The 12,267-nt window shown below is 45.4% G+C and overlaps 1 protein-coding gene across 7 annotated transcripts in view; it reads left to right on the top strand.

The window, feature by feature from the left end:
• TANC2 (tetratricopeptide repeat, ankyrin repeat and coiled-coil containing 2) overlaps positions 1-12,267 on the top strand; it is a 160,174-nt gene that overhangs the window by 96,975 nt on the left and 50,932 nt on the right. For all 7 annotated transcript variants that reach the window (XM_056512115.1, XM_056512113.1, XM_056512112.1 and 4 more), the window contains 4 exons: positions 320-583; positions 3,325-3,450; positions 5,942-6,223; positions 8,940-9,067. In XM_056512115.1, coding sequence (XP_056368090.1) covers positions 320-583; positions 3,325-3,450; positions 5,942-6,223; positions 8,940-9,067 — 800 coding nt within the window. The remainder of the gene's footprint in view (positions 1-319; positions 584-3,324; positions 3,451-5,941; positions 6,224-8,939; positions 9,068-12,267) is intronic.

Here is a 12,267-nt window from a genome sequence, read left to right as displayed (position 1 = left end):
GTTTCCTCCTGAATAATTTCTATTCTTTCTCTAATGGTGTATTTGAATACAATGCAGCACAGAATTTTTAATCCTCTTTGTAATTACAAATGGGTTTTAATGGTATGAGACAAAACATTAGAGCTTAAATGTTGTTTTAGAAGTCATAAGCAGAAACAGTATCATTAAACTAAAATCCATAATCTCTGATTTATGTGAATGGGGAAAATATGATGAAAATCATTTTTGGCTCTCACATGGCTCAGCTCAGCATTGAGCAGCGTGTGTTCAAGCCATTCTTGCTTTGTTACTCAGTTTGTTTATAATTTCTTCCTTCCAGCTACATTGACAAGTTACTCTGAAAATGTGGAACGGACCAAATATGGAGGGGAAAGCAGTAAAGAACTTGCATCTGGGGGAAACCTGAAGCAGTGGCAGTCCCAGAAATGCAGCATGGACTCGTGCCTGTACCGTGTGGATGAGAACATGTCAGCCTCCACCTACAGCCTCAACAAAATCCCTGAGAGGAGCCTGGACACCGTCCTGTCCCAGTCCGTGCAGTCAATTCCTCTTTACCTTATGCCACGGCCAAATTCAGTAGCAGGTAAGAAATGCATGTTTGTGCCTTTAGGTCAGAGCCAGACACAGCACACATATGCCACAGCCCTTGTCGTGTTTCCTTATCCAAGATAAAATCTCCTTCCTGGAGTCATCATCCTTAAGAATGACAAAAATCAATTTTTTGTTTGACTTACTGGTTCTAAATAGAAAATTCCTCTGTAGAAAACTGTTTCTGATGGTGTTTAGTGGTTATTTCAGCAGTTCATGATCCCTTTCTTACAAAATTGTACAACAAGATTACAGGAAAACATGTTTTAAAAGAAAAAAACCGTATTCCTTACTCTCATTACAGTGCAAATGTCTTGACACCTTGGTTTAAGGTGTCAAGGCATCAGAGCCATTTCTGCTATTTCAAAGGATTCATTGCAAGTAAAATCAAGTGCCTCATGTTCTCTGAAGAGTTATGGAGTTAAGAGAATGGTGGTACTTTCACTCTACAGAAGATTTGCTCTGGGTCCCATCTCTCATGATGGACTGTGCCCCAGACATTGCACACCTGGCAGCACCTGGCATTTGCTGGTGACTGACATTTTTTGTCTTGGCGTAAAAGCAACATTCTTTCCATTTAAATTAATGTGTGCTCTTTGAAACATTTCTAAAGGATGCTGTGCCATACCTTATTGATGTCTTTTAGCAGCCTGGTGGGTGTTCCCCTGGAGCTGGTAACAGCAGGGCAGAAAAAAGAGATGGGATTAGAAATATTAAAGCTTTGCTGCAAAGCTGCTTGCTGGAATTACTCCCCGTTCCTTTGTTGCCCCGTATTTTTTTCTTGCTTGGTAACTTCTCTGGGGTAAAACATGTTGTCTATGTGTCTGTGTAGGCATGTGGGGAAATCCACACTTTGAACTCCGAGTCCTGGCAGACGCTGCTCCAGAAAACGCAGAGATGTTTCTGATAGATACCCCAAAAAGCCTGGGATTGTCTGTTAAATCAGCATCCCTTGGTGAGCCAGGCTGCATTGCATAACTGGATTCGTTTTCCTTTTTAATCCCACTTTAGCCAGTCACAGAGCTAAAAGCGATGTAGAAATGAGATTTATAGATGGTGAAGTATGAACCCAGAGCATGGAGGTGCAGCACAGACTGAAAACCTGAAATTTCAGTCTGGAGAGAGGGGATAGAAAAATACTGAAAACTCTGCTTAAATAGCCTGCTTGCTTTAGATGAATTCCTTATAAATGGCACTGTGTAAACACCTTCCAAAGCAAACAGAGCCGGCTGGGCACCATAAATTTAAATACATATGTGTTGATTTAATTGTCTTTGGAAGTTGTTGACTTGCTTGGTGCACTTAGAGGCAAATACTATTTCAAGAGGAAACTAGCTATCCAGTTAAGTTCAAGAACAACTTTCCCTTCTGGATGTTTGTTTTTTGGTTGAGCTTTTGCTGCTTTCAAGTACTGTCAGCTAACACAGTTCATATCCCAGGTTAAGTCGTGGAAGTAACTATGATGAGAATTCAAGATTTGGCTTAATGTTTTATCATCAAATTATCACATATTAGCTCCTATATGCTTATGGCACCAGAAAATTATGGGGTTTAGGTAATGGATTTATGTGGGTGATTTTCCCCAAGCAGTTTAACCTCATTATCTTTGTGCCTGAATGGTGGGAAAGGGAAACCAAGTGCAGTTTCAGGGTTGATTTAAGTCTGTGTGCAAATGTGACATTGCTCAAAGTGTTAATGCTGAGCTGCCAATTCCATGTCCTTGCTCCAGTGACACATGTTGGGTAACCACTTGATAAACCAGATTAGTTGACTAATCCAACTGAAAATTAAACCCCCAGTAAGTAGGTGCAATAATTTTGAGCCTCATGGTCATCAGTGTGGAGACAGTGTAGCTGAGAGAGGGGCAAAAAGCTGCCTTTCTTTTACTGATATTCCACAGTATTCTGCATTTTAAGGTAATCATGAATTCACAGCTTTGCTAAAACAGGCTCTTCTCTTGTTTTTTTTCAAATGCAGATGAATTTGTATACAGTCTGTTCTTGGGAAGCAAAGCATAGCAGCACTTCTGCCTTTTTTTTCCTACTTTTTTTCTTTTTAGCTTTTTTTTTTTTTTTTTTTTTTTTTTTTAAGGTTCTCCCCAATATCTTCCAAAACAGCACAAAAATACCCATTCTTATAGCAGCTTACAAAGTGCAGCCACTGAATGTATTGTGTCCCTGCTGTCACTGAGCAGTTTACAGGTGGAGCAGTTCTTACAACACCTTCTTCTCTGGGAGGGTGGGCAGCCCTGGTGCAGGAGCCCAGAGCAGCTGTGGCTGCCCCTGGATCCCTGGCAGTGCCCATGGCCAGGCAGGACACTGGGGCTGGAGCAGCCTGGGACAGTGGGAGGGGTCCCTGCCATGGCAGAGGTGGGTTTTGATGTTGAGTGTCTCTGTCAGCTTTGCATAGACATGACTGAGTTTGTGATTGGCAGAACTCAGATCAGATCGAGAGACCAGATAGGAGAGACTCCATGTCTCCCTTTTTCCATATATCTTCTTTTATTTGGGAACACCAACAGGAGACCAGACCAGAGCAAATACCAATGAAGCATGAGAAAAAGTCACTAAAGCACTTCACTTCTTGTTAGGGGAAATGGTGCTTGGTTCACGTCAGCTATGTTTTCTCAAGGTAGCTGCATCTCCATGTATTTTCATTAAAAACTGAAGAGTTCAATAACCGGTGCATGCAATCCAGAAGGCAGGTGTGATGTGCTTCTTTGCTTTCTCGTGGCAGCCACCAGCTCGGCGCACCTGGAGGACCTGGCGTACCTGGACGAGCAGCGGCACACGCCCCTGCGCACGTCGCTGCGGATGCCGCGGCAGAGCGCGGCCGGCGCCCGGGCCCAGCCGGACCTGCGAGGTGGGAGAGCAGCGGGGCTGGGGCAGCCGCGCCTCGTCCTGTCCCTGTGCCAAGAGCCCACCCTGGCTGGGCTTGGAAAGGACCGTAAAGTCCATCCAGAGCCACCCCTGCTACGGCACCTCCCACTGTCCCATTGCCCCAGCCCCAGTGCCCAGCCTGGCCCTGGGCACTGCCAGGGATCCAGGGGCAGCCGCGGCTGCTCTGGGCTCCTGTGCCAGCCCTGCCCACCCTGCCAGGGAACAACTCCTTCCTGGTATCTCACCCAACCCTGCCCTCTGACCATTCCCTCTTGTCCTGTCCCTTCACGCCCTTGCCAAAAATCCCTCTCCTGCTCTCCTGGAGCCTCTTTTGGCTGCAGTGAGCTCATCCCAGAGCTATCTCTTGTCTCTTCTCCAGCATGATTGCCCCCAGCTCTCAGCTGGTTTTCTCAGGCTTAATACTTTGATAAGTTATTAAAAATCAGAAATTTTATAGACTACTACTGTTTTTTCTTACTTTTTCAGTCAAGGCCAGCGATTGCAGTTCCCCCTTGAATTCTGTAGTGTGCCGGTGGGGAAGGGGCCCAGTTCAGGGACAGGGCCAGCAGCTCAACCAGCACTTGTTGGGATGCTCACAATGCCCCTATTCAGGCAGCTCTTTGACTTCTAAAAAGCCTTTTGAGAGGGGAAATTTTTGTGGCTCTTTGTGGCAAATTCCACAAAGATGTTAGCAATGAGAAGAGGAGCCAGGGCTGACGTTTTAGTGTTTTGCTTATTCCCAGATATCTCCAGCTCATTTTGCTCCATGTCCTTGGGATTTCAGCCCACCTTTCAACTTACATCCCTCATAGTCTGAGCTCAGTCTTCCACCGCATGCTTAAGCTGTCAGTGTGACAGTCCTGAGTCTGCAGCAGATCACCAGGCTAATGCTTCAGCCTCATCATTTGTTGTTGCACAGATGAATAAGTGGCCAAGAAAGCTCATTTGGGATATTTTCAAGTTGTTTCTGTGCCATGAGACTGGTTTATTCTCCTCTGCATAGAAGAGGGGTTTCTTTTGGCCACCCATGAAACTTTCCTGTTTTCTAGGCAGTTTTCTTGAGCTCACCAGCTTAGGATGAAGAACTGGGGAGCTGGAAGGCACAGGCTGGGTTTTCACCCAACATGCTCAACCTGGTACAGCCTGGCTGGGCTTCGTACCAAGCACATCAGCCCCTCAAAGAATGGGTTTCTGAGCTTTGGATGGCAGTCTGTAATGAAATCTTCCTGACTGCTGAGGCAGTTCTAGAAGTGCATTAGCAGGCAGTAAGTGAAGAAAGCAAAGTTTGACAGACCAAATTTCCATATGTTCAGAGGCAGCATCTTGCCAAGGCTGTGTAATTTGCAGTGATTGCATCCAAAACATTCAACTTTATTGTAGGAACAGAATCAAATTGTTTTCCAGAAACCCTTGTAGCACTACATATTCCTTCTGCATTTTGTTCCCCCCTCCCTTTTAGTGACACTTGCGCGAGAATAGCAGCAGTGTTTGAATTTTTACAAAATTGTTTCTGATCCTACCTGAGGTGCTGTGCTGTTTTTAAAAAGAGAAGGAGAAGATGTGCAAATGCAAACCATCAATATTTGGAAATATTTTCATGTCATTGCATATGCAATGCATGCAATTCAGGGTTCCTCCCTGAAATGCTGCATTTTGCAGCTATTGCTGTGAAATTGCATCAATCTGGGCTGTTACAAAGAGCAGCTCTTTGTTCCAGCTGGAAGTCCTAAACTTGTGTTTAATTTTAATATCCCTAATCTTGGCACTGGGCTGAAATACTGAAGACATTCCTGGCCCTGTGCTGGGGCACACATTGCAGCCTACTGTCTGTTCCCAGTGTTCCAAAATCCCAGTGGGAGAGACTAAATGGGAGATTGTCTCTGCTATTTTTTTGTTAAATCAATTATTTTAAGCAGGGGAGCAATAGAGGAATCCCAACACTAAGAGTGTGACAAGGATTCATTCCAGTCACAGGTTTTTAATAGGATGGGGAAGGCAATTTTGTCTTTCCCTATTTTCATCCCTGGGAATTTGAGGCTTTTCAGGTTCCTGTAACCCAAGGCACAAGCTGATGGTTGTGATGTACTATGGGTTTTCTTCTCCAAAAAGCAAATGTCAGCAGTGCTGCAGGATGGCAAGAACCAGGGTTTTTGGGTGAGGTTTGGGATGGAGGAGAGGATAGTTCCCACTCCCCCAATATGTTGGGGATCTGCATATGTAATATGGCAGTCGTTTGCTTTCCTTAAGTTGTTTTTATAATTTCCAAGGGATTTTCCTCACTGTATGCGTTTTTTGTCTTGTGGGTAAGAGAGTTTCACATGCTTCTTAGAAACACTAAAAAATAATTTAGCCCTTTTGAGGCTAAATAGTGGTTTCTTTTCACGTTTAGTAACAGAAGGATTTCTGTGTGAGATAAACATCCCTTTCCAAACTCTGCTGTGGATGTTGACGTTCTTCCCACGTCTCCTTTGCAGTGCGCTTCGCGCCCTACCGACCCCCCGACATCTCGCTGAAGCCGCTGCTCTTCGAGGTGCCCAGCATCACCACGGAGTCCGTGTTCGTGGGCCGGGACTGGGTGTTCCACGAGATCGACGCGCAGCTGCAGAGCTCCAACGCCAGCGTCAACCGCGGCGTGGTCATCGTCGGCAACATCGGCTTCGGCAAAACCGCCATCGTCTCCAGGCTGGTGGCGCTCAGCTGCCACGGCACCAGGATGAGGCAGATCGCTTCCGACAGCCCCCACGCCTCTCCAAAACGTAAGGACGTGGCTCTCCAAAGTCAGAGTCAGCTTTTAGAGTGCTCTTGGCTGAAATAACCCCAGTACTCTTCAGGCCCAAGAAATCAGCTTAGTCTGTGTTGTAAGCAAAAGAAGCTCCTTTGAGAAATACGTCGTAGGAGCCCTGAATGCTTTGTGTTGGAAAGGACTTCAAAGATTATCTCATTCCAACCCCCTGCCATGGGCAGAGACAACTTCCACTATCCCAGGTTGCTCCAAGGCTCATCCAGCCTGTCTTTGGGCACTTCCAGGGATGGGGAAACCCCAGCTTCCCTGGGCACCTTTGCCAGGACCTCCCCCCCTCACAGGGAACAATTTCTTCCTAATATCTAATCTAAATCTACCTTTCTTCAGCTTGAGACGATTTCTTCTTGTCCTATCACTCATGCCCTTTGTAAAATCCCTCTTCAGCTGTCTTGGAGTCCCTCTAGGTACTGCAACAGGCAGCTTTTATACTGCTCCTGTTCCAAAGCTGCTTTCTGAAGAGTCAGAGTAGTCTGTCTCTGACTTACCTGGCTTAGAAACATCACAGACTTTCCCTGATTGGGAAGACTCCAGTTTTAGAGTCATAGAATCGCAGAATGGTTTGGGTTTGAAGCGACCTTTAAAGGTCATGCAGTCCAATCCCCCTGCTCATGACATCTCCAGCCGGATCAGGCAGACAGTATTCTAAGATTATTAATCCATGCCAGTGCATCCTTGTTCCCATATGGATTGTTTATCTCATTGAATCATGGTATAAATACTCCATGCAGGTCACGAGCCAATGTAGGCTCAGGACCCCAGATTGCTCCACCTCCTCTGATCCCATCCAGTTCCCATCACTACGCTCTGGCAGGTTTGCAGGTGGAGACGACAACATTTTAGAATCACTCAGCTCTCAGTAAGTGAGTAAGACAGGACTAAAAATACTGAGTTAGGTACCTGGAGGTATCTTTAAGGATGTAGGTCACTGTATCTCAGTAAAGCTGTAGTTAAATCTGTTTACTGGAATGCTGTGCTCTTGGCCTGTTGGAAGAGCTGAAATGTCACCGGGGTTGGCGTGTTGAACAGTGGCACTTGTCAGAGCTAAATGAGCAATGTGTAGTGAAAGGCAGGGCTTGTTTCTGGGTTTTAACTGCAGCTCTGCAGTGCACCAGCTGCGAGTGTGTGTCCCCAGTCTGCTCTGGGTGATGGTGGACATTAAAGAGATGACTGTGCTTAAACTCCTGGACTAAAAGCTGGATTTCTCACATGAGGTGCCTTGCACCCTTTGTCCACAGAGGATGAAGATCCTTGGTGCCACCTAACACATTGTTTAGTTGTGTGTCCATGGAGTTGAAATTGAAAGCTGAATGATTCCTCAGTGTTAGTTATTAGGATGGAAACCTTCAGAATCAATAGTTACTTTGACTTGATTTCCTGAAGAGGTCACAAGCACTAGTCTAGCTATAGAAGATAATAATTATTCTGCAAGATCCTTGTGGGTCCCTTCCTATTCAGAATATTCTGTGATTCATCTCTGATTTTGTGATAAGTTTTTTTGTCATTTCTTTTTCCACATGCTGAGAAAAAATCTATAATGCTTATTAAATCTATGCTAATTAATACGTGCTGATCAGGTGATCTGACTCTGCTACGGCAGTTGTGCAATCAGCTAATTAAACTGGCGTGAATACAGCCTCACTTCTAACTCCTCTCTCAGAAAATTAATACAGGTGACAGTGGTGTTATGCTCAGAATCAAGAACGTGCCTCATTCTAACAAATTCAGGGTTTAATTATAGAGTCAGCAGTCGTCCTCCTCTGTTGTTTGCCATTAAATGGGTCATTGTTTGCATGATTATTGCCAGCCGGGCTCAGGGATGTACTGCAGCAGTCCAGTCAGGAGAATGCTCTGCCAGTACAGACTGCACTTCAGAGTTCTTAAAGTAATCAATAATTAGACATCACCAAGTGCTGCATGTTGTGGTATCATTCAAAAATCCTCCATGTGAGTACTTAGGAGTGAAAATAAAAATGGTTTGGGAATGTTATCCACAAAGGACGGGTGGATGAGCTTCTGTAGCAATCTGCTGGTGAAGCCGATTTCTGCTTTACCAGGCAAAAGAAGCAGCTAAAATGCACTAGAGCACAGTTAAATTTGCCAGAGATGATTCCAGGATAATTTATGACTTGCTTGCAAGCCTTTTCCAGACCCTTGTGCTGCTGCTGCTCCTCTCCTCCTGATTAAATTAATGGGCTTCAGATGGCTGTATTAGCTGGGGCTCTTCGTTTATTTATGTTAGAAAATAGGCCTGTAATTCAGGAGAATTGGCTGTCTGTGCTGAAGGAGGACTTGGAACCAAATTAACCAGTGATTGTTCATAGCAAGGGAAGGTCTGTTGGCAGAAATGCAGAGCAAGAGAGCTCTGCACTCAACTCCAGCAAACCTGAAGGCAGAGCTTGCCAGAGGGCCCAGTTCACTCCATTTATTGTCATTATTTTAAAGTCAATGAAATTACAGGGGAGAAGATGAATAAGACAAGCTCAAGGCTTTTTCTTAGTGGTCCTTTCCTGCTTCTAAAAGAAGTTTCTTGAGAAGCTTCTGGCCTGGAAATCCCTGAAATCTCCATCAGAGTATTTGTGGGAAGCATTTGAAGTGCCATGCGTAGGAAAGAGCAGCTGCCTGGTTTGTGGTGGTGATTAATGCTGGTGCTTGTCCCCTCTCTCCGGCAGATGCGGACGCGGGCCGGGAGCCGCCCTTGGCCCAGCCGCCGGCCGCCCACGCCGCCAGCGGGAGCTGCCCCGGCACCCCCGAGATGCGCCGGCGCCAGGAGGAGGCCATGAGGAGATTGGCCTCGCAGGTACAGCCCTGCCAGCCCTGGCTGGCTGCCCTGGGGATGGCAGCTGGGACGGAGCTCCCGGGAGCCTTCCTGCTTGGAAACCCGTGCTGCCGCGGGGAGCCTCGAGAGAGGAGCTTCAGTACCTGGGAAGGTTATTTCTCTAAAGTGAAGCTCCCACGACATCAGATACACTCCCCTGCTTCTCTCAGGGTTTGTCGTTCACAGCCACCCTACTTTCTCATTGCAAATGTTAGGATATGACACAGTGTTTTTCCTTCAGCACACTGAGAGCAAAATTGCCCAGTGTTTGAGCGGTGTTTTGTTTGAATAGGGCAGGTACTGTACTTGGGGAAGGCCCAAGCTGGGTGTTAATGCTGTGTGTGCACTCGGGAATTTTTCAGAAAGTTCTGCAAAGTATTCCATAGCCTTTGCAACAATATAGAAATTCCTTGTTGGCAGCTGTGGTTTGTATGGAAAACTATCACTTATGTACACGAGATTTACAGCTTGAATTTTATTGCATTACTGAGATTTAACCCTAATTTTGTGGTGGTGGAAAGGTGCCATTCTATTGCTTTGAAATCCAAGGACTTCGCTCTTGCTCTTCCTCCACCTTTTGGGAGGATGGGAGCAGTTAATGCTTTCCTGCCACCTGCTCCAACTTTGGAGAGGAAAATAGCAAGAAAAGTCTCTGTCCTAAGTTATTACCAGGACATGTTTTACTTGGCTTTTTGTGCCAGATACTGTCTTGCCTGCTCTCCTGCTGCACCCAGAGGGCCAGGCAGGGAGCATGTGCTGCATAAATAAAGAAATAAAGGTCTGATACTCTCCTCTTCCACACAGAGTTCTTGGAAGGAATGCAATGCCCAGGTCTGGTTTTGTTCAGGATGCATTAGTCATTGTATTCCTTGCAAATCTGAAGCTCTGCAGACTACCAGAAAGGGCAGTAAAGTGTGCTATCTCTGCTTAAAATACCTCATCTATCACTTCCCCTGTGTGTTTAAGTCATCCTGCTGGGTATGTAATTGATAAATGGATGCCGTTTTAGCTTCAGTTTCCTCCTGGAAAAGGGAAGGAATATGGCTTTTTCAAACACTGTGTCGCATCCATGACATAGATCACTCACAGAAGCTTTTTTGGCATCTCTGATCACTGGAGAAAGAGGTAAAAACAATCCTGACAGAAAAAATTAAAGTAAAAATAGGTTGCTATACCTTGACTGCAGACTTTTAGGTCAGGGTTTTAAAGTCCTGCTCATACTTTAGCCAAATTCTTTTTGGTAGAATAAATCCAATGTGTTGCTGTCAGATGTGCTGTCAATAGTGCCTGCAGCAGGATTATCACTGGGAGCAAGATCATTAATCTCCCAGTAAATCGTCGCTGCTCTAAATGGAGGCAGATTCCAGAAATAACAGCGCCCAGCATCCAGATGTCATGCCTTGATGAACGAATGCCAAAGCAGATGAGTTGACCTTAGAGCACTTGGAATCGCCTCTTGTGCCTGGATTGCTGACACAGCACATGGAACTTACAAAAACTCCATCATGTTAAGCACACAGTTCCTGGGATGGCACAGAGCAGCAGCACGGCTTGATTCAGCATTTGGAGGCCTTGGGTCTGTTCCCAGCATTGCTGTTCCCCTTTTTGGGATCCTTGGGACCAGCAGCTCATCTGCCTCACACCCATTCCCTGGCTAGTAAAAGGAAGAGTGATCCCTGCAGGTACTGATCCTTGGATAACTGATGCTGGAAGGGACATGTAACCAGATATTAGTGGTTTATTATTAGGAAGAGTGGGTGACTTCCAGGTGTGTTGGATGAAGACATGCATTGAAATAAAGCACATCCTTAAATCCTCACTCAAAGCTTCATTTCCTGCCCTGAAAGGAAATTGTTCTGAAAAAACAGGAGTTTTTTTCTTCTGTTCAATTTTGTAATTAATTTTTTTGAGCTCCATGTTCCTGTTTATTCTTTGTCATTAACAGCAGTTTGGTTTATTGCATCAAAACATTTTCCAGAAGGGTTGTGCAGCACACTACAAACAGTGAGTTTGATGGATTATCAAGCCTCAGGAAGAAGGATAAAGACAAGTAAAATGGTAAAGGATGTTTGTCAGACTGATAGCTGGGAGTCATGTGCACTCTTAGTAACCTCCTGGGGTGGCACAATCCAGCATCGCCACGGAGGAGTCCTGGCTGTCAGCAGCAGATGGATTGATTTGTGCCATTGATGTCTTCCTCCATCAAACAAGCCCTCCCTGTCCTGCTGCAGCTGTGGACTCTGACGTCCCAAGTGACGCTGGGGGAAGAAGCATTGCTGACCTGGCAGCAGAATTGGAAATTCCTTAAAATAACAGCGTGGAGCTCTCTGTTGTGCATGCAGTCACTTCCTTGTCACGTGTCTGCCTTGCCTTTGAGGCATCATGAGAATTTTGATGCTGAACTTTTAGCTGAGCAAAACCACTAGACAGCTAGTAGACAATAGCAAAAACAGTTGGTTAAAATAATTCAGCTTCTAAATCTGCATTTGAGGGGACAGTTTAGGAAAACCTTCATATAGATAAGCTAAAGGTTTTCCAAGGTCTGACACAAAAATGAAAAGAAGGAGAAAAAAAGACTGGAAGTGCCTTTAGTGCTGGAGGAGCAGGGAGAGGAACAGCATATTCCTGTGTCAGTAGCTATGGAATAAAAAAAGAGTTGCTGATGGCCTCCTTAGACAGGTTTTGTCCACATGGCTGAAGGAAAAAGAGCCAAAGGAAGAGAAGACCCCTTTGGTCTGGATGGAAAAGTATTTCTTGGATGTGTGTGTTTTATATTCCCATTTAACACTGAAGTCATAATTGAAGTACAGAAGAAGGTGTTGACAGTGATGGGCAACCACAGTTGTCAGGGTTATTTTAAGAGCTGGGTGAACTGTATGTGAGGAACTGGATAAAGCTGTGTGCAGATGTTCCACCTCTGCCTGCACTGAGCAGAGCAGGATGTTCTCAGATTGGGCTGAGGTCACTGTGCTGGAGAAATGCAGATCGTTACAAAAGCAGGTTAATAATATACAAACAGTCTTAGGTAATGGTTGGTGCAGGCTCCAGAATGCTGGTGGGAAGCTCGTTTTCCTCTCACCCACTCCCCTTCCCTCTGAAAATGTCACTTATCCCAGTATTCAGAAATATTCAGTATCTGTGGTGACAGAAATGAAAGGTGAACAGACAGTTGCTTTTCCTCC

Source organism: Oenanthe melanoleuca, chromosome 27 (genome assembly GCF_029582105.1).
Source record: "Oenanthe melanoleuca isolate GR-GAL-2019-014 chromosome 27, OMel1.0, whole genome shotgun sequence".
NCBI classification, from domain to species: Eukaryota; Metazoa; Chordata; class Aves; order Passeriformes; family Muscicapidae; genus Oenanthe; species Oenanthe melanoleuca.
This window is presented reverse-complemented; position numbering and strand designations above follow the sequence as displayed.